This window comes from Petaurus breviceps, unplaced genomic scaffold, assembly GCF_028583685.1.
Source record: "Petaurus breviceps papuanus isolate PSGF00001 unplaced genomic scaffold, PetGlider_PUasm1.0 185, whole genome shotgun sequence".
Taxonomy (NCBI): Eukaryota; Metazoa; Chordata; class Mammalia; order Diprotodontia; family Petauridae; genus Petaurus; species Petaurus breviceps.
This window is the reverse complement of record NW_027185797.1, coordinates 38,356,918-38,383,122: the sequence shown is the minus strand read 5'-3', so window position 1 is coordinate 38,383,122 and position 26,205 is coordinate 38,356,918. Positions and strand designations below refer to the sequence as shown.

Genomic DNA, 26,205 nt, shown 5'->3' with positions numbered 1-26,205 from the left:
CTGCAGGACAGTCTCAGGAGCTCTTAGCCAACAGCCAGGTTCCAGGACTTCTTCAACAAAAGGACTGTCTTTCACCAGTGGACAAATCTGGCAAAACAACATCAAAACAGACAGACAAAGTACCAGCAAAACAGCCATGTCTCCTCAGTCCTTGGCAGCTCCGGGGACAGGTCTCAAAAGTCCAGGGCAATTCAAAGCGGCCACCAGCAATTCTCTTAGTCTCTCTCTCTCCACGAGGTGCTGCTTCCAAAAAAAAGTTCTTCTGCCTCCCACTTGTCTCTCCAAATCTACATCACCAGCTCCTCCCAGTTCAGGACTCTCTTTTCACATCAACAAGTCCATCCCACAGGTGGGACCAACAAGCTCTGGGTTTTAACACAACCAATCCGAAAACCAAGCCCAATACAGGGGAATCTCCACATTCCATTACTATCACAGGCAAACAGGGTGAAGTGACTTGCCCAGGGTCACACAGCTAGGAAATGTCTGAGGCTAGAGTTGAATCCAGGTCTTCCTGACTCTAGGCCTGTCCCTCTGCCCACTGCGCCACCTACAACAATAAATAACGCCTACCTAGCTCACAACAACGCTGTGAGGGTCAAATGAAAGAATATTTCTAAAAAGCATTTATCCCAGTGCCCTGTACACAGTAGGAGCTTAATAAGTGCTTATTCTCCCTTCTCCTCCCGAGGCCCCTCCAAGCTCTAAATCTGGTGAGTTTTGGACTGAGAGGGCCTTGGGGGGATAAAGGAAGGGCAGCCCCTGGGGCTGGGTCCGCAGGGCTTTGCCATGGTCTGTGTTTCCAAGTACTTCCAGGGCTTAATCTGGGGCCTGCAGGACCGCAGGGCTGGAGCTGGGAGGCTATTCGATCTCTCCCAGGTTCTATTTGCACCTGGAGGGCAGAATGAGGGGCAGAGGGGGCAGGGAGGCAGATGTCAGCTTCCTCATTCTGGGGAAAGGCTTCCAAACTGGTTGGAGGTGGGGGTGGGGTGGGATGATGGGGAAAGGATGGTGGATTCGAAGTCAGAGGTCCTGGGTTCTAATTCTGCCCTGCCACTTACTGTGTGACCTTGAATAAACCACAGCCCCTCTGGTTATCAGTTTTCTTCTCAGCAAAATGAGGGGGTAGCTGACCTCTGAGGTTTCTTGCAGCTCTAAGTCTTTGACCCTAATTATAGCTCTCCCAATGTAGAAAGGACTTTCTTTATAGGTAGTGAGTTCCCCGGCATAGGAGGTATTCAAGCCAGGTGATCACTCATTTCAGATTTTGCAGAGGGGATTTTTGCACAGGTCAGGGCTGGACCAGATGCCCTCTAAAGTCCCTCCCAACTCCAAGATTCAGTGATTCTGTAGGAAGGGACAGCAGGTTGTGAGTGTCCTGTCATAAGAGGTCTTCTAGGAGAGGCTCGGATGATCATTTGCTGAGGGGGGTGTGGAAGGAGGTCCTGCTCAGAAATGGGGTGCCTTAGAAACCCATTCCTCCTCCCTGAAGGTCCCCTCCAGGATTGTGACTCTGGCTTTGTCCCTGTGCCCCAGAATTTGGGAAAGCATGGCCTAGAGGCCAGGATGGGAGTGGGCTGGGTGGGGGGCCCTTGAAGCTGTCCTATTGACAAGGGCTTTCTAAGAAGCTTGGGAGAGCTCCCCTGAGGAGGGGGGGGGTCTTTGGAGATGGCCCAAGCTCCTATCTGGGGTAAGGGGACCCCAGATAACAAGATTAGGGAAGGGTAGAGCCCTTAGGTCAGGCTTCCAGGAGGAGGGAAGGGGACCCACCTGGATGATGGGGGAAGTCTTCAGAAAAGCGGGGTGCTGAGCCATGGAGCAGGTTTCTGGGAGGAGGGGATCCATGAAGACAGGGGTAGCTCAGCAATCTGGGAGGGCTTCCCAGAGGAAGGGGACGCCTGGGTAGATGCATGGGATTCTTGTCTTCCCCAGCTGAGGGAGTGGTCAAACCCAAAGTCTTTCTGCTCTCCATGTTTGAGCTGGGCAAGTTCGATTTCCAGTTGCTGGTGGAGACCATAGCCCAGGAGCTGGAAAGCTTCAAGCGCCATGCCTTCCTGGTGGCCCTGCCCAACGTGTCCCAGTTCATCCTGGAGAAGAAGGCCATCTCCATGCTCCAGCATGTATGGCTCGTGGCCACGGTGGCCTGCACCCTCGACGTCAAGCCAGTGCCAGGAGTGCCCGAGGTGGCCTGCGACCTTGACCTGCTCATGCGTTCTTTGGCCAGCTATCGCCGCAGCTTTGGCCTGGAGTCGGCCACCCTGTACAAGCTGGCCGAACGGACTGGAGGGTCTCTCCAGGCCATGCAGAGTGAGGTGTGTGGCCCTCTGTGCGAGGTGAGTAAGAGGCAGGTGATCGACTTGCTGGGCCGGGCCCATAAGGGCACCACAGTCATCTTTGCCCAAGAGCTGGCATCCTTGCCCGTCCTGGGGGTCCTGGCCTCCTGCAGCCTCTCCTTTGCCACTGTCTACCAAATGCTCAGGGCCTACCTAGACAGGGCGGCCAAGGATGCACAGAAGCTGTTGATGCAGACTTTTCCAAAGGCCCGGTAACCCAGTGGACTCAAGCTTCCAAATCGCTTCCCTTCCCTCCACCGCTTTGGGCGGGCCTGCTATTGGGGAGACACTCCTGCCCACATCTGCCTGTGTCTGGACCAAAAACTCTCAAGTCTCAAGGAACCCTGGTGTTTGTGGTTATTTGTGTCCCTGTCTTGTCCGACTTGACCAAATTCAGTGGGTACTCAGGAGGTACGTCATTCATTCACTCCCCCAGCAAACATTTATGAAGCACTGACTACATATAGAACACTGGGGGAGAGACAAGATTCAGAGGCCCCATGGTCCAGCAGGGAAAAAACCACCAACCTGGTGAATAGCTTGGAATTTTTTTATCTTGTGGCTGTTCAGACTAGGGTCTTGTCAGTGTAGGGAGTTTCCTATGTAGAAACTTCCTTGGGGAGGCAAAGGGTTAATTCCTTAATATACAGTCTTAGAGCATTGCATGGGGCCGTAGAGAGGTTGTGGCCTGTCTGTGAACCCCGAGATAGTATGTGCCAGGGGCGAGACTTGAACCCTCGGTCTCTCTGACTTTAAAGCTGGAACTCTATCCGCTGCCCCAAGTGTCTCTGGTAGAGAAATAGCTAGGTTATTCGTGGCCAAGGCATGGGTCTCACCCTCCAGTCTTCTACACACTGGAGCGTACTTCCTCATAGACTGTGAAGGCAAGGAGGGACCTTGGTGGGCATTCATGTGAACCCTTACCTGAGTTGAAATCCCCTCTTTGACATGCTTTGTAAGGAATCATGGCACCTCTGCCTGAGACCTCTTGCCATGAGGGCACTCACTACTCACTGCATTAGAGTCACACACACACACACACACACACACACAATTCCACAGGCTTTCCCAGTTGTAAAGGCTTCAGTGTGTGTCTAGCCTGACCACGAATCTGCTCTCCAGTCTCTACTGAAAGCCCCCCAGCCAGAAGGTGCCCACTGCCTCCCCAGACAGTCTATGCCACTTGGGTATGACTCCAGTTATTTGGGGACTTTCTTCTCCTATCTTAGACCTAGAACCCCAGAGCCAGAAGGAGCCTCAGAAGGTGTGGAGCTATTCTGAGGCAGCTCCTCCTGCTTTCAGGTAGTGACTTCAATGAATTAAGCACCTTCAGTGTACCAGGTGGTGGTCACACACGCCCATGCCCTGGAGGAGCTATGCCAGCTACGTGGGGCAGGAGGCTGTTTCTAACAAGAGGTTGAATTTTCTTCTCCCTGTGCCTGCTCCCTCCCCCTCCTCCCAGATCTGATGCCTCTTTGGGCAGCCTCACCCTGTCTACCGGGTCAATGATCATACTATTGGGAGCTGGCATTGGTCATCTCTTTTCCAAATGAAGACCAGAGATGGGAATCTACTTGTTCAAGGCCTCACAGGCAGAAATGGAGAAATAGATGGTATTCACCTCGCTGCCCAGCGCCAATTAGTGCCGCCCAAAGCAGAGAGAAGACAGGGCTGTGAGCTGATGGGAGGGCAGATGGATGTGTTGGAGGGGGCATGTGGCAGTGGGGGTTCTGCGATGAATCAGAGAAGGAGCAAGGCTCAGTCACTGGGCATTTATGAGCAGAAAGAGTTGGGTGTGGGTTATGCAAAGCCAAGTTTGCGTGACTGAGATTACTTCCTGTCTCAGGGCTTCAGCCTTGCAAGACTGGGAGTGGGGGAGGGTTGGGCAATGAGGAAGGCCTGATCTAGATGATGTCCTGACTCTAATGGACCTACACCGTAATTTTACCCAGAGGGCATTGAGTCCAACCATCTCATTTTACATATAGGGAAACTGAGTGTCAAAGAATGGAAAAAACTTGGCCAAGGCTTAATCAGACGTGGGGGCAGACTGAGGGGGCAGAGGACGTCTTGGATGGTGGTGAAGCTGTGAAGCTTGGTGATAGGGAGGCACAGAAATGGGGACAGCTCAGGAGGCAAGGTTGGTGAGCTCTGCTTTGGCCAAGCTGACTCTGAAATGTAACAAGACATCCACCTGGAGAGCATCCCTGGGCTTTGGGAGAAAGAGTCAGGATTTAGCTATGGGGAGATGAAAATAGAACCCATGGGAGCAAATGAGAAGGGAGAGAAAAGAGAACCCCAATGGGGCCATCGCAGAGGAAGGTGAAGACTGAAGATGATTCCACCAAGGAGACTGGGGTGGGGGTGGGGGGTGGTGGCTGGCGGTGAGGAGGAGCAGGAGGGAGCAGTGACCCGCAAGCCAGGGAGGAGAGGGACAGCAGGAGAGGGCTGTAAAAGGCTTCTGAGACAAGAAGGAAGGTGAGGACTGAAAAAAGCCTGGGGAGTTAGGAGTTAGGAGATCACTGAGACAACCTAGGAGACAGTTTCAGTAGAGGAGAGAGGTGAAATCCAGAGAGAAAAGTTGAGAAGTGAATGGGAGAGGAGGAAAATGTTATAAAGAAAGAAGAGGAGGGGAGGGGGAGAGAGACAAAGAGGAGAGGAGGAGAATGGGAGGGAGAGAGAGATGGGGGGAGAGACACACAGAGACAGAGACAAGAGAGGGGAGAGAGAGAGAGACAGAGAGAGAGAGAGACAGAGAGAGAGAGAGACAGAGAGAGAGAGACAGAGAGAGAGAGACAGACAGAGAGAGAGAGACAGACACAGAGAGGGGAGAGAGAGAGAAGGATTCAGGGGGCTTATGTGATCTCTAAACACTATCTGGTAAGTTCTAACATCCCACGTGACTTCATAGTCCCTGAAAAGTCTATGCTCCTCTTCCTGGACCTTCCATGGGATCACAGAGACTCAAGTTTGAAGTCCAAGTTCCAAGCTTCAGCTCCTCCCTGGCAGAATACTTCCTGCCATCCTCCTGCCTTCATTTAAAGCCCTCCAGTGAGCAAGAATCCAGCACTCCCATTAGCTTTGGAGTGGCTGGTTAGGAAGAATGACCACAATCCTGCACCCCCTCTTTACACCCTCCCCTCACTGCTTAAAGCTCTGCCCTTTGGGGCCAAGCCGATCCAGGCTCCCCCCTCCGCATGACAGCCCTTGGAGGACCTGAAGACAGATGTCTTTCCTTAAACCTCTCCTTCAGACTCAATATCCTCAAATCCAACTCATGTCTGCAAAATAATACTTTCCACAATGTGTGACCACGGGAAATACACTTGTGTTTCTGGGTTGGCTTCTGATGTCTCTCCCAGGTCTGAATAGTGGTCCTATGATATCCAGCAAGAGGTCATCAAAGTCCCAGCTATGGGGAAACTCATCTCCCTGATTTTAATGGCACAAAACTATAAACTTAAGAGGGACCTTGGAGATTGTTCAATTAAACATTTCAATAATTTAAATTAAACAAACATAGAGAACATACAGTCTGCAAGGCACCATGCCAGGCACTAGGTATAGAAAGGCAAGAAAGAAATCATGTTTGATTTCTTTCTCCCTCATGCTTTAGGGAGATTGTGTGTGGGGAGGACAGAACAGAGGGAGGTCAGCCAGCGAGGGCTGACTTGGGCAGAATCATGGGATTGAGGGTCTGACACTTTTCTGTAAAGACAGACTGCCCTGGGACAGGGGTTACATGGGTCAGACAATGTGGAATAGAGAGGCAGCTCTTTAGTGAGGATGGACAGACTTGGGGAGGGCAGATACAGTAGTTTAGGAGTAATGGATAGATGTGAGAAGGTGGGCTGAGGGTTGGTTTCAAGGACTAATATGGGAAGATCAAGTGATTTATAGACAGATTACAGGGAGGTATTGGGGTCTGGTTTGGGAGGCTAGGCAGCCTAGGTCAGGTCAAGGACAAGAGGCTGAGTGAAGGGACTTGGCCAGACTGACCAATGGAGGACAGTGAGAGCAGATTGCCTGTGGTGTGGCCAGGTCATACACAGATCCACTCAGAGAACAGGGGATGCCTGTCTTGGGAGAAGATACTAAAGTATTCCCACTAAAGGCAAAGGGCTGTCATCAATATTTGAAGCAATGTCATGTCATGATGGTTTCTGAAACTTGTTCTCCTTGGTCTGGAGAGCAGAGCTGGGAACAATGGCTGCAAAGAGTCAGATTTAGACTTTGGAGTACTTTAGCAAGAGAGATGATGGATTCCTGCTCCCCAGAGGGAGGGGGTTTTATGCTAATTATCATTATTATTGGCAAATAATAGTTTAATTTTTCAATTACATGTGTAGAGTTTTCAGCATTCATTTTTTAAAATAAGATTTTGAGCTTCAAAATTTTTCTCCCTTCCTCCCTCCCTCTCCTCCCCTACCTCCCCTCCCCTCCCATCCCCCCTTCCTAAGGTGAGAAGCAATCAGATATAGGCTATACATGTGCAATCATGTCAAACATATTTCCACGTTAGTCATGTTGTGAAAGAAGAAACGGAACAAAAAGGAAACACCATGAGAAAGAAAAAACAACAAAAAAAATGAAGATAGTCTGCTTTGATCTGCATTCCAACTCCTTAGTTCTTTCTCTGGATGTGGATGCCATTTTCCACCACGATTCTTTCGGAGTTGGCTTAGATCCTTGCACTGCTGAGAAGAGCTAAGTCTATCAAAGCTGGTCACTGCCCAGTGCTGCTGTTACTGGGTACAGCGTTCTTCTGGCTGTGTTCATTTTACTCTATGCTGATTATTTTAAAATATTAATATCGAGGGAGGCATGAAACAAGGGATGTGTGTGGGTGTATGCTTACCAAAAGTATTGGCCACTGTCTTAGGAGATATCCGGAATCCCAAGGGAAGAGGAATTCCTCTTCCCCCAAGTGGGAAGAAATGTGAAGAAAGAAACTCCTGAGACAGAAGGCGAGTTAAAGGTCCCGAAGGCCAAGACAATGTTGGAAGGGTGGGTGCCTTAGGGAGCTCAATGTATGGAGCATTGGGCATATAGTCAGGAAGAGGAGTTCAAATCCAGTCTCAGGCACTTATTAGCTGAGTGACCTTGGGCAAGTCATGTCACCTGTTTGCCCCAGTTTCCTCATCTGTAAGATGGGGATTATCATAGCACCTACTCCCAGGATTGTTTGCTGAGAGGATCAAATGAGATAACATTAGCACAGCACCTACTAGATGCTATATTGTTATTAATAATTTAAAAAAAAGCCCCCAGTCTCCCATGTTCCAGTGACCCAAGACTCTTCAGCTTTGAAGACAGCCCAAGTCCTCTAGGAGAAGCAAGCTTGATTATTACGTCATCGAGAGTCTCCCATGAAAAAGACGAAGGACAGCAGCCCCCTGGTCCTCATGGTGCTTACAAGCACCAGATCAGGCAGGCTATGAAGGATGTGAATGAGGACAGTGTGGCCAAGGTCAGCTCCCTAACCCCAGCCTGAGGAGACAAGGAGGCCTAGGTCCGACTGGCCCTACTCTGGGGCCCTCTGGATGCTGGAGCCTCCCCCACTCATCCATCTAGCCTGCTCCCCATACCCAGCGTCCACGTAGAGGGATTTCCCAAAGGAGGGCATGGCGTGTGTGGGCTGAGGACATCAGGCCCTGGAACGCTGACCGCTGACCACTGGTGGCGCTCAGGAGGAAGTCCGGAGATCCTCACCAGGAAAACGCCTGTTGGTCAGAGATGAGATTTGTCACGGACAGCTCCTCTGGTGCCTCCATGATGATCCTTACGTTAGGCAGACGTGGAACATGGGCCCAAAACAGACCAGGAAGAGGAAGCAACTGGGCAGTGTTGCTCATTGCCCCGGGCTCATGCCGGAAACAAGGGACCATGATGTTTCTTTTTCGAAAACAATGGTCTTCTGGGGCTGTTGTGTGGTTGTATCATGGGGAACCCAAGAAGAGACTCAAATTGAGGGGTCACTCGGAGGGAAAGGAAGGAGCTACACTGGCTTACGACACCACCCAGCATCAGACAAGGATTGCCCAAGGGAAGTGGTGAAGAAGGTTTGTTTCATCAGAGAAAGAGAATCTTGTGGGAAAGGTGGGGCTGGTCATGGGGCAAGAGCCTGGGTAACTTATCACAGGACCACAGGCGTGGGTGCCGAGGGAGGAACAAAGGAGATGACCAGCATAAAGCTCCCTATGAACAATATCGCTATCCAGGGAAGGGGACCAGCATTTACCGAACACCTACTATGTGATCAGCACTGTGCTGAGCCCTTTGCAAATATCTCATTTGATCCTTAAAACAGTCCTGGGAGGTAGGTGCTATTATTATCCTCATTTTACAGATGAGGAAACTGAGGTCAAGTGACTTGCCCAGGGTCACACAGTTAGCATCTGAGGATGGCTTTGAACTCAGGGCTTCTTGACTCCAGGCCCAGTGCTCTTAGCATTGCAATGATATCCACAAAATGATGATCGACCAAGAGGACGTCATGTCAAAGTGATCCTCCGGAGAGGAGCTGTGAGGAAAAAGAACATTCCTGGGTAAGGATAACTGAGGGCAGCTAGGTGGTGCCATAGTGCATAGAGCACCAGGCCTGGAGTCAGGAAGACCTGAGTTCAAATTTGGCCTCAGGCAGTTACTAGCTGTGTGACCCTGGGCAAGTCTCTTAACCATATTTGCCTCAGTTTCCTCATCAGTAAAATGAGCTGGAGAAGGAAATGACAAATCACTCTAGTATCTCCAAGAAAATCCCAAATGGGGTCACAGAGAGTCCAAAATCACTCAACAGCAGCTACAAGGATGAGCAGGCATTGTTATCTGGACACACCAAGGAAACGGAGGAAACGCTCATTCTTTCTGCCTCAGTTTCCTCATCAGTAAAATGAGCTGGAGAAGGAAATGACAAATCACTCCAGTATTTCCAAGAAAACCCCAAATGGGGCCACAGAGTCCAAAATCACTCGACAGCAGCTACAAGGATGAGCAGGCATGCTCATTCTTTCTGCCTCAGTTTCCTTATCTGTAAAATGAGGATAATAATAGCACCTGTCTCTCAAGGGTCAAACGGAATAGCATACATAAGTGCTTTGTGAACTTGAAAGCGCTATGTAAATGCTATCTATCATGATTAGTATTGATTGCTGTTATTATTGTTGTATCACTAAAATGGGTCCGGGCAGTAGGCGAATGCAGATCTCTGCTGACACCAAGTCGACTCCCCTTTCCGTACCCATGAAAAGTATTATCTTTACCTATAGAAATAGTTTAGCAATACATGTGCTATTTTTTTTAAACTGTCTGGAAGTGCCCTGGCCACTCACAGCCAGACCCTACCTCACTGAGCAGCCCTGAAATATTTTTTTTGCTTTTTTGGAGGGGGAGGGCAGGGCAATTGGGGTTAAGTGACTTGCCCAAGGTCACATGGCTAGGAAGTGTTAAGTGTCTGAGGCCGGATTGGAACTCAGGTCCTCCTGACTCCAGGGCCAATGCTCTATTCACTGCGCCACCTAGCTGCCCCAAGCCCTGAAGTTTTGATCTGTGCTCTTTGTGACCTAGGATGGTTCACCCCTCTTCAGGGTAGAGCCCACCATATTGGTGCCAGACTCAGGGTAGACACCTGAGGGGCTTTGAACTGACCTCAAGCAATCCATCGGCCTCAACCTCCCCAGTGGCTCGGGTGACAGGCGTGAGCTCTTAGCATATGAAATTAAGTGAAAAAAAGGAAAATAAAATTCTTAACACATAATTTGTAATGTCTGTGTTTTTTGGGGGGTGGGGCTTCAGAAACGATTTCACTGGTGTAGGAAGCTCTTGGGGAAGAAATTCACTCCACAAATACAGGTCACCCCCCTTCTCTGCAAATCAGCTTTAAAGAGTAGTCAGGTCACTGAAGGGTTAAGTGAGGTAATAACAACCACAGCTACAAAGACAATAGTAACTAGCATTTACACGGCACTTTAAGGCTGACAAACAAGCCTGGGAGGTCAGCGCTCTCATGCCCCCATTTTACAGAGGAGAACACTGACACAGAAAGATTATGGGTCTTGCCCAGGGTCACATTGTTGGCAAGTGTCTGAGGCTGAATTTGAATTCAGGTCTTCATGACTCCAGGCCTGTCACTGTATCTGCTGCACCCCTAGCTGCTCAGGGTCACCCAGTGAGAGGTAGGATTCAAACCCAGATCTCCCTTCAGCCAGGCTGGCCATGTTGCCTCTGATACTATCGATGCATCATCACCTGGGCTACATTCGTAAGCTCATCTCCGATGGTCCTCCCTCCCCTGATGCAGAGAGCATGTCTGGTGATGGGGCCAAAACAGGTGTCTCTCCAAGACTGAGACTTTTGGGACCAGTTTCTCCTCTCCGTGAGCTTGGCCCTTGGATGATGGAGAGCCAGCCTGTCTGTGGTGGGGGCTGGCTTCCGAGCCCCTCCAGCTCCGGAGGACCTGGACCAGCCTGGGTTCTATGGAAGGAGCTATGAGCAAGCCCAGACTGCCTCTTCACCGGTAGGTGGCATCAGTCCCGTGACTATGGAATGAACAGAACTGGTCATAGATAGGTCATCATTTACTCACATAATAACGGAAGGTACTGTGTTAACCAGTTCACATGCGGGGTTTTAAAGAGAAGATGTGTTGTATAACTTATATCAAATTGTTCACTGTCTCAGGGAGGGAGGAGGGAAAAATTTTAGAACTCAAGAGTTTTAAAAAACGAATGTTAAAAAAAACTATCTTTTCATGTAATTGGGAAAAAATAAAATATTTTAAAAATGTGCTCATTGCTAGGGCAGGTAGGTTGTGTAGTGGACAGAGTTTCTGGCTGGAGTCAGGAGGACCTGAGTTCAAATCCGTCCTTAGACACTAGCTGTGTGACCCTGGGCAAGTCACTTAACTGTTTTTGCTTCAGTTTCCTAATCTGTAAAATGAGCTGGAGAAGGAAATGGCAAACCACTCCAGTATCTCTGCTAGGAAAACCCCAAATGGGGTCACAGAGAGTTGGACATGACTAAAACAACTGAACAAGAGTTCATTGCTAATGGATAGGTATAATTTACTCCCATAGTAATAAGATGCTGTATTTACTTGCCCGTGTGAGACATTGTATTTACTTGCCCAGAGTTTCCTGTTTTCTGTCCAGAATTGTGATAGCTTAGGTATGGGGAACTCCCTGTGATGAATCACCCTCTTCCAATATGAATCGGTTAGTCAGTCAACAAGCATTTATTAAACACCTACTATGTACCAGGCACCATGCTAAGCCCTGGTGTTATTGGGGACAAATAAGATTCAAACACCTTGATAAGGTACAAACAAGTCAGATGCTGGGGGCAGATTTGGGGGGAAGACACTAAGATTGACAGGAACTGGGGAAAGGGGTTTGTTCTTTCTTTTTGAGGCAGTGGGGTTAAGTGACTCACCCAGGGTCACACAGCTAGTAAATGTTTGAGAATGGATTTGAACTGGGGTCCCCCTGACCTCCAGGGCCAGTGCTCTATCTATAGTGCCACCTAACTGCCATGGGGGAAAGGTTGAAGGTGGGATGTTACCTAGGTAGTTAGTAAATTAGTTAGTTAACCAGAAAAGCAAGGAGGTGGAGATGAGGAAGGAGAGCACTGCAGGCCTAGAGAACAGCCAGTGAAAATCCTTGGAGTTAGGATATGAAGTATCGTATCAACCCCCCCCAACAAAATAAAACCCCCAAAAACCAAGAGGAAGGAAGACAATCTGTGAATCACAGAGATGGGCTGGGCGTGAGTGTAAGGTGGAGGAAGATTGGAAAGGTAGGAAGGGCTGGGTTGTGAAGGATTTGGAAAGACAAAGAGAGGATTTTATATTTGATCCTGGAAACGATAGAATGAGGCCCGTGAATTTACTGCATAGGGGGGCAACATGGTCAGACCTGCTCTTCAGCTTGGTGGAACATGGGCTGGAGTGGGGAGGAGTTTGAGGCAGGCAGACCCGCAGTAGCTACTGCAAAAGTCCAGGTGGGAGGGAGAGAGCCAGTACCAAGGTGGTGATGGTGTCGGAGAAAGCGGTGTGTAGACATATTGTGAGAGTGGAAAGGACGGGACGTGGCCACTGACCGGATATGGGAGGTGAGAGTGAGGAATCGGGGATGGTACCCCAGGGGTGAGTCCGAGTGACTCGTGCTGCCCGGGGGTGGTAAAAGGGAAGTGAGGAAAAGGTTTGGGGGAAAAGATAATGAGCCCCGTTTTGGAGGCGTTGAATTTAGGATGTCTAGAGGGGATCCAGTCTGAGAAACCTGGCAGTTGGAGATGGGAGACTGGAGGTTCACAGAGAAGGTTACAGCTAAGTAGATCTGAGTCATCTGTGTAGAGATAATTGAAACCCTGGGGCTTGATGATATCACTATGTGAAAAAATATAGAGGGAGAAAATCAGAGGGGTCAGGACAGAGCTTTGTGAGACACTCATGGTTATCCGGTGCGTGTGACTTGGGGGGAGATTGGGCAAAGGAGGCAGAGGGGTGGCCAGACAAGGAGCAGGGGAGAAACAGGAGAGAGCGTATCTATCAAGAAGACAGTGATCAACATTGTTAGAGGCTGCAGAGGGCAAGAAGGATGAGGAAGGCCATTGGATTTGGCAATGAAGAGATAATGGTAACTTTAGAGAGAAGTAATATCAGCTGAATGATGAGGTCAGAAGCCAGACTGCAAAGAGTTAAGAGAGTGAGATGAGAGGAAATGGAAGAACCAAATATTGACAGCTTTCTCAAGGATTTTAGCCACCAAAGTAAGGATACATATAGGACAATAATTATGGTGGACATACAGGTCAACTGAGGGATTTTTTTTTTTTTTTAGAATGGGGGAGATGTGAACCTGTTTATAGGCCATAGGGAAGTAATCAATGGACAGGGAAAGATTGAAGAAAAGAGGAAGTGAGATGGTAGAGGGAGAAGTCTGTTGGAGGAAACAGGATGGAATGGGATCCCATGCAAGTAAAGGGATTATGCCTCGGCAAGAAGGACCATCTCTCCATATGAGACAGGAATGAAGAAAGAGATAGAGGCAGAAGATATCTGAGTGATGTGAGATGAAGAACAGGGGAGAAGAGGGAGCTCTCAGTGAAGGGCCCCATTTTTTTTTCAGCAAAATATTAGGCAAGTTTCTCAGCTTAAAGGGTGAGGGAAGAGGCAGCTACGGGAGGTTTGAGGAGGGATGAAAAGGCTTGGAAGAGTCACTTGGAGAGTAGATAGGGAAACGTGTTTTTCATTTGTTTAAGGTTTGTTCATTCATGCCTGACTCTTCACGACCTCATTTGGGGTTTTCTTGGCAAAGATACTGGAGTGGTTTGCCATTCCCTTCTCCAGCTCATTTGACAGATGAGGAAACTGAGGCAAAACAGGGTGAAGTGACTAGCCCACACAGGTAGTAAGCAGCTGAAGTTGATGGGTCTTCTTGATTCTAAACCCAGTGCTCTATGCACTATGGCACCACCTAGCTGTCCAAAGAAATGCTTGGGGATGTGTAAAAGGATTGCCTTGCAGCAGTGAGGGTCCAGTTGAGATCCTCTGAGTCAGTACAGTTGAGTGTCTTTCTTCAGTCTAGTCCAGCAGCATGAAATGAAGGCAGTAGAAGGTGGGAGTAATCCAGGATTAGGGTTTGGAAGACTTTTCAAAGGGATAAGGGCAAGGGGGGGGGGAGAACTTGAGAGAACCACAGAATACAGTTGAACTGGTTCACAAGGGGGTCAAGATGGGGAAGGGAAGAGAGTATAGTCAGTGTAGGGGGCATGGCTGGGAAAGAACTGAGGGGTATATGGGGGGGTGGGATTAGAGGTCATAGCAAGGACAAACAGCTTGGAGTTGCAGAGGGAGAAGTGGAATGACAATATTGTAATCAGATAAAAGGATTTTGGAGTTCATGAACATGGAGGTGGAACATGTGTGGGTGACGGAGAGATGAAGGTTACAGCCATCTCTGTGTGTGCCATGGTGTAGGTCATGGTAAATGAACAAGTGGAGGATTCGGGAGGTTTGGGTATTTGAGGGACTATCCATATGCATGTTGAAGTCCCCTAGGATGAGGGAACTTGGCGAAAAGAGAAAGACTGAGCCAGGCACTGAACTGATCAAGGAAGGAGAGTATCCTTTGGACAACAGCTCCAAGATTATTGATTGGGTGATAAATCAGAATCAAAATGAACCTCAAAGGTCAAGAAGTTAATGATGTTGGTAGAGGTAGTGTTTGGGAGTGGTAATGGGGAGCAAGGAGCTCTCCAACTGCCCCACCATGACTAGAGAACTGGGTTGGGGTGGCTATGAGATTGTAAGCAGTTCTGGAGAGAGAAGTCATGACATCAGCAGGGAACTGGGTCACAGAGGGCAACAAGATACAGAGAGCAAGAATGCAAAGGGTTTGCTACCCATGGAACAGGTATCAGAGGGCACAGTGGACCAGGCAGCTTGATAGCAGGAGTTTGGGGATCTCGGGTTGAGGGGAATGGGAACAAAGGAGTGGTTAGTGGTGGATGGAGAATGGAATTGGAGCAACAGGAAGCAGGGATTCACATTCCCTGGGATGGGTGGAAGGATGTAGGTTGTCAATCATCCACTTTGGAGTGGTTCCAGTGTGTCAGGGATCTGTGTGGGGCTAGAAGCTGATTGACTGTTCTGTAGAGTCCCAGAGAATTGCCTCGGGCATGAAAAAGTGATTTACCCAGGGTCACACAGTCATTATGTCAGAGGAGGGATTTAAATCTAGGTCTTGACTCTGAGGCTGGCTTCCTATCCACTGACATACTGCATCTCTCTCATCTTGTGTGTGCATGTCAGGAGGTGAGTAACTTTTTTTGTCCGAGGTCCTCTGGAGATATGGTTCATTACTACGGGTACATCAATTAGAGTTAAGACTTTCAAAGTTGTCTTACCTTCATCTTTTAATCTACCCACCCACCCACACACCCATCCATCCACCTATTCTTCCATCCACTCATCCATCTACCCATCTGTCCGTCCACCCATTCATCCATCTATCCACATGGTGTGACTCTGAATCGGTGGGACAATTTTGATTTGCCTGTGTGAAGGGTGGAAAGACTATGAGAGCTTTGGAGGGAAGAGATATTGTTTCTACCTCAAGGGAGGAACACGTGGTTCCAGACTCTTTCTGAGAGAATGGGAAGGGAAAAGAAAATACACATTTATGAAGCATCTACTATGTGCCAAGCACTGCACTAAGTGCCTTTTTTTTTTTTTAAATACAAATACTCAGCTAATTCTCGCACAGCCTAGGAGGGAGATTCTATTATCTCCATTTTGTAGTTGAGGAAGTTGGGGCAGAGGTTAAGTGACTTGCCTAGGGTCACATAGCAAGTCTCTGAGGCCACATTTGAACTCAGGTCCTCCTGATTCCAGTCCCCGCGTTCACCCACTGTGCTATCAGCTGCCTCCAATGATGGAAAGACTTTGGGAAATGGCACATGCGTTGAGGCTGAACTGCCACATTCCTGCTTGCCAGTTTGCCCCCTAGAGACTGTGGGAAATTTCCTCAGGCGTGGGTGGGGTGGGGTTGTGCTGAAAGTTCTCACTCCCAGAGAAGTCACTCACTCTGTGTATCCTCCGACAATAAACCCCCCCAAGTTCTGCTTGTCACCTGGGTAGACAAATGAGCTTGTGACGGGGGAAGGAGCCAAGCCTGCAGGTACAAGCTTGGGCTCAGACATTCCCCTTGAAGAGTCAGCCACGAGGAAATGGGCTTGAACTAAGAAACACAAAGTGCGATTTCCTAGGTCAGAGATATTTCAGGGAGCTAGCCCAGCCCCCTCTCAGGGGACAGTGGAATCAGCAGGCTCATGGCGCCTTCTCCTGCTCCCTGCCAGGACCTGGTGTCCCTGATTCTGGATGATCTCTCAGAAGCTCCCCTCAGACCCTATTTAGAACATGCTAATGTGTATGAGAATACACATTGGACATGGGCAGTAGTAACACATCACACACACACACACAAATTATAATAATCAGTCCACACGACAATGAAAGCTGTCTTTGTCTGTCTATATTTAATACGTTTATTTCATAACTGATGCATCAATTCCTAACATGTGGAAAATCTACCCATATAATTATTTTCCCTTTCTAGTTTCTGTAAGCAATACAACACATGCATCAATTCCTAAAACATATGTAAGAACTTACTAGCTTCTACCTGAATGAACACCAAAGCTACTCAAATTCACTATTTACTTGTCTATGACAATGATATGATTTGATATAACCAAAGATAGTGGCTGCGCTGACTTGTCTATACAATGAGTAACAATTCAATTCCACGAACATTTATCAGGCACCTACTGTGTGCTGCTATCTGTACACAGAAGGCCCTGGGCCCTTCTTCCCTCCCCCGTTTTTGGTCTCTGGCCTGGCCCCCTCCAAGGGCAGCAGCCTGACCTACTGCCTGGGGGTGGAGGCAAAGACAGACAGAAGCTGATGAGCCCTCTCCAGCCCAAGCCTGGTCTCCCACAGGGTGAGGCCGAATCCAGGTGAAGAGGACAGTGTCTCGGAATGAGAAGCCTACGCAGTGCTGTGTTACCATCTTTATTAACCAACAGATCTGACCCAGAATAGAAGCCCTCGAGGACAGGGGCATCACTGGCCCTGGCCATCACAGGGACAAGACTCGGCAGACGGGAGCTCAGAGCTCCCCACCTTGTCTAGCTGTCCATCCCGAGAATGGGGGCTGGGAAAGGGGCCCCGCTTCTAGCTTGGTCTGGGAAATTGGCCACCTTCCTCCCTCCATCTGTGGGGATAGATGAGCCCCAGGCTCCACCAACCCCTAAGAACCTTTCACTGCCCCCGTGTCTTCTGAGCAGCTGAATCTCCCCGGCTCTCCTGCTGCTGCTGTCTGTGCCCTGGGGGGTGCCTGGTGTGTTCATCCTCACACACGGCAGCTGGAGGTGGGGGAAAGGAGGCACCCGCTGTCCTCCTGGGAACTTAGGAAGCCCTGCATGCCACCCTCATTGTACACCCTCACGCCAGCAGGCGGCTGTACTCGGCCAAAGCAGAGGACTTCTTGACCCCATCCCAGATCCGGGCAGCATAGTGGAACCTAGGCAGAGGGGAGGACAGGCGTCAAGCATCAGGCAGGGGGGAGCCTGTCAGAGAACATCAGTTGGAGGGAACCTTCCAGAGCATCTCCAGAGCCAGAGGGGAGCAGATGGGGAAACTGAGGCCCAGTGACCTTCCTGGGAAGGCAGTGAGTTTCAAGTCTCAGTTTCCTCATCTGTGCACTGGGCTACCTCATGGGGTGGCTGGGGCCAAGGAAAGCCCTTTGGGAGCCATCCAGGGTTTTTAAAGTCCCTGAGGGCCTCCAGAGCAGTGGGTGAAGTCTGGTGAACCATCAGCTGAAAAGCTGATCTGAGGGATCTCAGAGCAAAGCTGAGGGGCAGCATCCCTTAGAAACAAAGGTTTGTCCATTTTCCCACAAGGTCCTTCCCTGCAGCCTTGGGAGGGAGGCAAAGAGATGACAGGGAAACTGAGGCCCAGAGAGCAGTCCACCAGCTGCACACAAGCTGGCCTTCGGGGCCCTCCTGCTTGCTTGGGGCTGCTGTCTACATAGGCCTCTCTACCCCTCCTCCCTCTGATGTGGGAAGGCCCTGCACACACAGGGGTCCCTGAGGCTTCGGCACTGTCCACAGGCCCAAAGTCATGGTTTCTAGTCCTGTCAAGGGGCTCCACCCACCAAAGTCCCTCCAAAAAGACATGGCCGGCAGAACTGAGCATTATGCAACCAACACAGGCTGACCAGAGCAGAGGGCACTGGAACCATGTGCCCCTCGGCCCGGCTCACGGCTGCCCTCAGGTGCCCAAGAGAGAACCCTAGGGCTCACACTAAGCCCGAGCCTCCACATCTTTGAGATACTTGACAGTGGTCTGGCCAAGCCTTCCCTACCCCGTGTGTGCACACAGTCATGTGGGAACACATGTGGGCACACGTATATTCAGCCTGTGTACGTGTGCACACGTGTTCATGAGCGTGTACACAGACGCTGCCGACTCCTCAGACCCCAATGCAGGACTTTTTACCCTTCTCGCTATCACATTCCTTGTTAGACAGTCTAACGATGCTCTAGCCTGTCCAGGTCTTGGTGACTCCTGGCCATACCTGTGTGTTTTCTGAACTCCCATGCCAGTCACTGGTAAACATGGCACTGAGGGCAAGGAAGGATCCCTGGGCACTCCATGGGAGGCCTCCTTCCAGGTTCGATACAAGCCATTAACGACCATCACTTGGGTCCAGTCATTGGACCGTTTCCAGGTCTCCCACTGCACCGTGGCCAACTGTCCACCAGAACAGCTTGGGGGGGGGGGGGGGGGCCCACTCTCCCCACCTGGCATGTTCATGCAGGTAGAGAGGGAGGCAGGTCGGATAGCCTCCCTCTGCCCTGCTCTCGAGCAGACCAAGCTGGCTGAGTGATCACTGCCTCCCCTCTGAAATGTGTCCAAACCAATATTTTAACATTTTCTATTTTCTTGATTTTGTCAAGGGTGCAAAGCAAGCTCCCCGGCCTCTGGAGCCCACACCACTGCCCATGGGACAGGCCGCCACCAGCTGGCAGGAGCCCTCCCTCCCCCAGGGGTCATACCAGTTCTTCTCGGTGAGGATGGTGTGTGAGAGCTGCGGCCGCGCCATGGACATCACCTGGCTGCGGAGTTTGGTCACAAGGGACTGGAAGCTGGGGTGGCCTCGGTAGCCCGGGAGAAGGGAAAAGAGTGGGCTAGAGCCTGGACCTGGGGATCGGGGGGGGAGGGGAGGTGAGAGCCTTGGCCCAGGTGCCTCTGCCCTTCTCCTCCAGGGGACCTCAAGCAGGGCAGGCCTCAGCTCTACCCTCAGCCCAGGGATCCCCACAGCTGCTACCTGCTCGGGGCAGGCTCTCGCTGTCCCCTTCGGTGTCCATGAAGGGCACTAGGAAGAGGTTCACCTCCGAGTCCAGGAAGTCGGGGGGCAAGCCCGGGAAGACATTGCATTGAAGCATGGACAGAGTGCCTGGAGAAGGGGAGATACAGCCTGTGTAAGAGAATGGTGGGGCCGAGGCGGCTCCAGGGCAGGCCTGGGGTGGCCCCTTACCCTTGTAGCGAAGGTGGGAATGGGCCATCAGCTGATCGATCACCAGATGCATTTGCCGAAGCTTCTGGGGGCAGAAGTCCTCACGCCGGGCCTTGTTCTGCAGGAAAACTGAGGGGAGTGTTGGGTGAGACCCCAGGCGGGGCAGGAGTGGCTGCCCTCCCATCCCTTGCCCCTTTGCGTGCGGCAGCCTCACCCAGGTGAGGGTAGTACTCTGTGCCCTCATCTGAACCTGACGAGCTGCTGGCCTCGTGGCTGGGGGAGGGGGTGGAAGGCTTCACCATCTCTGCCGTCTGCAGAAACCTGGGCGGGGGGAGCAGAGAGGCTGGCTGCCCTGCCTGGGACCACAGACCCCACAGCACCCGAGGGCAGCTCTTTCCTCTCCCAGCCATTGAGAGGTTCACGCTGGGACGGTCTTGGGACCCCATTGGCCGTGGAACCCAATCCATTCTGGTCAGACGAATGCTGCCTTGTCTGAGCCACGTGACAAGCCTGGAGAGGGGCTGTCCTTACCCCCGTTTTACAGATGAGGCCGACAGAGACGCTGCGCTTTGCCGGGGTCATGCAGTTAGGGAGGGTCTGAGGCAGGCTTTGAACCCCAAGGCCAGCGCTCCAGCCACTCCACAGTGGTTCCTCAGCAGCTCTTACAGAGGAGGAAGCCATGGCCCAGGTTTGCCCACAGGTGTACAGAGGAAGTACCTGAGTCTGCATCTGAACCTGGCATCCTGACGCCAAGATCCAGCTGCTCCCCAACCCATCCAGCCCCCCGGCGCCTCCCTCCTGGCCCCGGCCCTCTCACCGGTACAGACTGAGGTCAGTGAACCAGTCCTGCACCACAATGACCACGTGGCAGACGGTGAAGAGGAAGGCTGCAATCTGCAGGGACTGGAGGAAGACAGGATGACAGATGATGGCTGATCGTCAGCTGGATGATGGTCCCCTCCCCCCACGACGGCCCTCACCTGCATCTCCACGTAGGTGTGGGGGAGGTTGTACTCTGGGGGCAATTTCCGGTCGTTGTTGATGAGGTGGTCCAGGATGGAGGGACTCAGGATAGGCTGGGGGAGGAGGGTTCAGGGCTCAGAAACGGGCTGGCCCAAGGTCAGGGGCTGTGCCCGGGTGGCGCTGCCCGTGACCTCCTGCCCTGAGCCATGCACACAGTGGGGGCCCAACCAGGCCTCCAGGCTGCTGACCTTGGCCTCTGCCTGTGGGGCCAGTGAGGAGGCCCTAAAGGGTGGGTGGGGCCTGGTGTCCGAGGCCTTTGTCCTCTGGCCCACCCTCGCCCCACCTGCCCCGCTGCCTTCTGTCTGGGGGCGACGTCTGAGGACATGGGAGCTGGGCAGTGTGTGCTGCCTGCAGAGGGCCGGAAGGCCGGCTGCCTGGGACTTTCCTTTTGGGCCTGACAGCCACTGCACATTGACTGACCCAGGGGCTGCAGAGGCCAGCAGGGCCCCTACCTGGGTGTCCAGGAAGACGATGCGCTCCTGGGTGATGAAGAAGTCAATGCCGCTGGTTTGGTTGCCTCCACGCTCCTTCATCTCGGCGCTCTGGGCCCGGAACACGTAAGCTCTGTGGGGAGGCGAGGACCCCCCCATTAGACGCTCCTTAGTGCCCTCCTTGTCGCCCCTCCCCTGGTCCCCCACAGGGCCGACTTCCCCTTGGCTAGGGGGTTAGACACAGAGAGAAGTCACTCCCCTAATGGGCTGGTGTTGCTTGGAAGGTCTCCAGGGGGGTGCCCTAGGATCTGTGCTTGGCCGCTGGGCCAATGACCCAGTCCCAGATGGAAGGCAAATCAAGGGAAGAGACCCAGAGCTAGGGCGGCCTCTGCAGGGGCAGCCCAGGCAACAAGGGAGGGGCGGGGGATATGGTGGGCAGTGCCGGCCTGGGCTTCTACCTCGTTCTGAAACCTACTCACTGCACGTGACTTTGGGCAGGCAGGCCCTTTGACCTCTGAGTCTGGCTCCTCATCTGTAAAATGGGGGTAACAGGGCTGACACCTGGGGTCATGGTCATTGTGAGGGTCAATGAGATGAGGGCAAAGCCCATAAATGTCGGGGATCCAAATGGAGGCTGCTGGGTGCCCCTGCAGTGAGGTCTTTGAGCAAGGGCTAGAAAACCAGTTAGGACACTGGGCCAGGCTGACAAAGAGGAAATTCAAAAGAGACAGATGTCTGCTGAAAACCAAGGGAGACAGGTCTAAGCAGGCAGCAGCCCTTCTGAAGAGCGGGGGCTCTTAGTGGACCACAAGCATCACTCAGTACAGGGAGGCCTGACTTCTGGTCCCAGGAAGGTGATGAGTCTGCTGCCAACTCCACTGCCCTCAGTTCTGCTCATGGTGGAAGCCTGTCCTCACCCGAGATCTGAGCTCTCCTCCTCAAAGAGAAGCGACCCCTGCCAGGATTGGGGGATCGGAGAACCAATCTCCCCCCTCAGCCCCACCTTGTGTACAGCCACTTCAAGCTTGGCCCAAGGTGCAGCAGAAGGCGGGGGCCCCGCCTCAGGAACCTGTCCCTGGACGCCAGGCCACTGGCGTCTCCCAATCAGAACCCTCCTCTTCTGACCCTCTCTGGGACCCAGGGGTGCATCCTTCTCCTTCTTCCTAAGGGACACCTGAGCCCTTTGGGAGACAGCATCCCCACTTCCACTCTTACAGACCAACTCTAAAGGTGTGGGGCCCAAGGGTTTAAGTCCATGCTGGCTCCCTCGTCTGCCCTCCTGCATACCAGTCCTCCTTCTGTTAGTGCAAGGAACATTTATTAAATGCCTGCTGTGCACCATCCCAGGTGACTGTGTGGAGGAAAACATCACGCTGGACTCTCCCTGGCCCAGGACTGAAGAACTCAGGCCAGGGGGAAGGCGCGACTGGCCCAGAACCACAGGACACTGTGCGTGCGTCACTGTGGGCAAGAAAGCGCTTGGGGCGAGGGCCTAGCTGGGATTGGGGATGGCTTCGTGGAAGAGGTGGCGTCAGAGAGGAGGCTGAAAACATGGGCAGGTTTGACAGGCAAAGAGGGGAAGGAAGGACATTGCAGACAGAGGTGGGAGGGGAAGGGGGCAAGTGGGTCAGTGTGGCTGGAGCTGAGAGACAGAGACAAGGGGTGATGGAGAGACAAAGGGGGGGAGAGAGACAAAGATGGGGGGAGGGAGAAAGGGACAGACAAAGGGGGAAGGAGAGGCAGAGAAAGATAAAGGGGTGGAGGGAGAGAGAGAGTGGGAGGGAAACAGAGACAAAGGGGGAGAGGGAGAGGAAGAGAGACAGAGAGAGGAGAGAGGAAAGAGGGAATGGGAAAGAAAGAGAGAGAGAGAGAGAGACAGAGAGAGAAAGTGAGAATGAAATGAAGGAGGGTCTTGGCCAGGAACTGCTTCAATTCTTTTTCTGCATCTCCAGCAGCCAGCAGGGTGACTGCACACAGTAGGTGTTTAATAAAGGCTTGATTGGTTCATTCAGTGAACAACTGGGAGTCTTGGAAGGTCTCTTGAGCAGAAGAGGGATGAACCTGGGCTGGGAGGGGGAAGCCCTCAGACCATGGCAATGGTCCAGGATGTGGGAGGAGGTTTGCCCTTTAATGACCACCTGACATGAACTTTGTATGTCACGTCTGCTAAGGGTTTCACTTCCCAGGAAGTAGGCACCAGAGGGACAAATCTTCCCATTTTACAGATGAGGACACTGAGGCTCAGGGACCTGCCCTGAGGAGTGTCAGAGAGGGGCTCTGGTTACCCTGATTTGGGTCCGGGCTCTCTCTCCTGGGGAATCTCTGTGCCAGGTGACTTTGTGGGTGACAGGGTGAGGGTGGGAGTGAAGGTGGGGATGAGCCCTGGGGTATGGGCCCGGCTCACCAGCCATCTGCAGCAGCAGGCAGAGTGGGGTCTAGTGTTGGGGACAGAGGAGCAGCTGGTACCCAAGCTCTGGACCCGGGCGCAGCCCCTCCCACCTCACCTCTGGTCCTCCTCGGGAGTGTTGGCCGACAGCAGGGACATGACCATTGATTTGCCTGTTCCTTGGAGACCCAGGACCCCTACCACCAGCACATCCGTCTGATCTAGCAGGTACTGTGGGGAAAGTAGACCCAGGACAGTGTCAGCCCCCTGGCCCTGGGCAATATGAGGCAGGAGAGAAGAACGCGGGCTCCGCTAACTTAAAAACATTTAAAGATAACTGTGACTGGCCATACCTGGTCCCCTTTCCAAGCCTTCCTGTTTCATTTTATGCATTTACAAACATGATTCTCAGGAGTCCATGACATGAGGAAGGGGCAGACCCCCCAACCCCATCATCACCCTCCTCACTTTGTAAAGGAGGGAATGGCGGCTCCTGGCAGGGAGGGAATTTGCTGGAGGTGTCTCAGATCGGGCATAAGGGACAAGCCCCGCCCCCATACCCCTTCCCCCCATCTTCTTCCCCTTCTCAAGAAGGGGCTAAGGAAACCCTGAGGACCCACAGACTGCCAGGGTGGAAGGCCCACCTGCCCTCCTCATGAGGCAGGGCCTCTCCAGCCCTGGCTAGACCGTCTGCCCATGTGTGCCAAGCCTTCCCACCTGTGGGAGCCACCAGGACATAGGGCTACGGCCACCTCCACACTACAACAGATCACCGTGGGAGGCTGAGTGCTAAGAGATGCTGAGGCCAGAGCCAGCTCAGACTAAGGCTATACCAGGCCTTCCATACAATCTGATCCAACCTGCCCTGACCGGGACTTGCCCGGGCCTGACTCAGACCCCTCCGATGGCCGTGGAGGCCTACGCTCTCTGACCCATGCCTCAAGGGCCCCTTGCTCTGCCCAGCAGCTTGGCCGCCACCCCACGGGTGGAGGGCGCGGGGTGAAGGACTTACCTCGATAGCGCTGTCACACCAGTTCATCTGGTCGTCCACCAGCTTAATGCTGTGCTTCATCCTCTCAGGGGGAAGCAGCTTGGCCTGGCCCACCACGGCTGGGAGGGGAGAGAAAATGAGGAGCCTGTCACCCAGACCAGGGCCTCTGGCTGAAAGCAGGGCTGGCAGGGCCCTTCTGCTGTCTGCACCACTCAGGACACAACAGGCACTCAATAAATGCTAATTGGCTGAGAAAGGGGGGCCACAGCATCACCCCAAGTGGGAGACTGGCAAGATAGGACTCCCCGGTCTCCCCACTCTCCCTCTTCCTGGGCTACACGAGCTCCGGAGGGAGCATGTCACCTGACTGACAGCTGATGGCAGCAGACACCCCGGTCAAGGGCAGTGACCCTTTACTTTTGGGGCATCTGAGAGGCCTGGCTGAGGGTCAGTCTTCCTGCACCCCTCTCCACCATTCTCCCTCCACTCACAGGCCTCAGCATTGCTCACTCCCACCCCCCACCCTGATCCATCCTCCCCTCCGCTGGCAATGTCTCCAGGGGCTCCCTCTTTCCTCCACTGTGTCCTACAATGGGCACAGTCATCAGTACAACAGTGACCTGTGTCTACAGTTCACAAAGAAGGCCCGTGCTGGGCATGTGGGCTGTGACAGGCTTGGAGACCCCTGAGTGAGGCTGCTGGAGTGTGGGAGCAGGACCCCAGGACCTGCTCGTGGGCTTAGAGAGCCTGTGTGGACGCTGCCCCTCCCCCTCCCAATTTCAGTGTGTCACTGATCTCATTAACTGTTTGCACATCAGCATCCCTGGGGAGGACCCAGTCATTTAAATGCCCCCCAGGCACAGAGGGCCCCTTTCTACACTCTGTCCCCATCAGAGACAAAGCCAGAGGAGTAGTGGAGGAAGGACAGGCCTTGGACCTGAAGTCCAGCTTCTGAAGCGCCCTCTCTGCAGGACTGCTCAGTCATCGGCCCCTGAGGGCATCGGTACATCGGGTCTGCACTGGGGGGCCCTGTGCTGAGGCAGTCTGAGCCCTGTCTATGTCTCCAAAGGTTCTGGCCATGGAGAGTCTGGATCAGATGCAGCATGAAAAGGATCCTTGGCTGTGCCTTTTGGCAGAGGGAGGCAGCCCCCAGGCGCTGAGGAGGGGGGCCCCAATGCTGGAGTGTCTGCTTATGTGGAAGTAGAGAGGCCCCCATTGGGGGCCTATTGCTACATCATGGCAGGCGGCCCTCTTGGGGTATTTAAGTAGAGACCCCTCCATCATGTAAGCATCTGTTCTAGGAAACCCCCTCTGCTTTTATTTATTTAAAGCAATTGGGATTAAGTAACTTGCTCAAGGTTACACGGGCCAGTTATTTCTGGGTGGGTGCTAAGTGTCTGAGCCCGGATTCAATCCCAGGTCATCCTGATACTGGGGCAGGTGCTCTTACTCACTGAGCCACGGGGCCACCTCCCCCCCCCTTTATTTATTTATTTAAAGCAATTGTGGTTAAGTAACTTGCTCAAGGTTACATGGCCAGTTATTTCTGGGTGGATGCTAAGTGTCTGAGCCTGGATTCGATCCCAGGTCATCCTGACACTGGGGTGGGTGCTCTTATTCGTTCTGCCACCTGGCTGCCCGCCCCCGACTTTTAAACGGTGTTTACACATGGGACTGGGCGGGGGTAGGGGGCAGCCTTCACCTCAGGGCCTAGCAATGCATCTCACTCCAGAATATGGAAATCTTTTGCATTTCGTATCTGCTCATCCCTCTTTAAAGATTATGCCTCCCTCCATTTTAGAGTGTACTTTGTTCTGAGGACTCCTTCATTCACATGTTTCTATAGCCAGCAGCACCCCCAGAACCTCACCGGCCTCTGTCCCCCACTTACGGTCCATGGCAGCGGGGGTCGTGGTGCCCATGCCTCGGTTCTGTATCTGGTAGACAGGCTGGGTGGGTCGCTGGC

The 26,205-nt window shown here is 52.4% G+C and overlaps 3 protein-coding genes across 3 annotated transcripts in view; 2 read left to right on the top strand and 1 right to left on the bottom strand.

Annotated features, from left to right (window-relative positions):
* The window catches only part of LOC138161401 (interferon-inducible GTPase 5-like), a 9,590-nt gene extending 7,041 nt beyond the window's left edge, over positions 1 to 2,549 (top strand). Inside the window, exon 2 of the mRNA XM_069088223.1 lies at positions 1,933 to 2,549. Within this exon, the coding sequence (XP_068944324.1) occupies positions 1,933 to 2,549 (617 nt within the window). The remainder of the gene's footprint in view (positions 1 to 1,932) is intronic.
* LOC138161883 (serine/threonine-protein phosphatase 2A 65 kDa regulatory subunit A alpha isoform) overlaps positions 1 to 26,205 on the top strand; it is a 454,863-nt gene that overhangs the window by 348,927 nt on the left and 79,731 nt on the right. The gene's annotated exons all lie outside the window — the stretch shown is intronic.
* LOC138161870 (nonsense-mediated mRNA decay factor SMG9) lies at positions 16,884 to 26,205 on the bottom strand. The gene is made up of 11 exons (XM_069088881.1): positions 26,131 to 26,205; positions 24,261 to 24,358; positions 23,367 to 23,479; positions 20,884 to 20,995; positions 20,389 to 20,484; positions 20,226 to 20,311; positions 19,623 to 19,729; positions 19,430 to 19,537; positions 19,220 to 19,348; positions 18,948 to 19,092; positions 16,884 to 17,410 (listed from the first exon to the last, which is right to left on the bottom strand). The coding sequence occupies exons 1-11, from the start codon at positions 26,159 to 26,161 to the stop codon at positions 17,332 to 17,334; spliced, it is 1,104 nt and encodes a 367-aa protein (XP_068944982.1). The 5' UTR covers positions 26,162 to 26,205; the 3' UTR covers positions 16,884 to 17,331.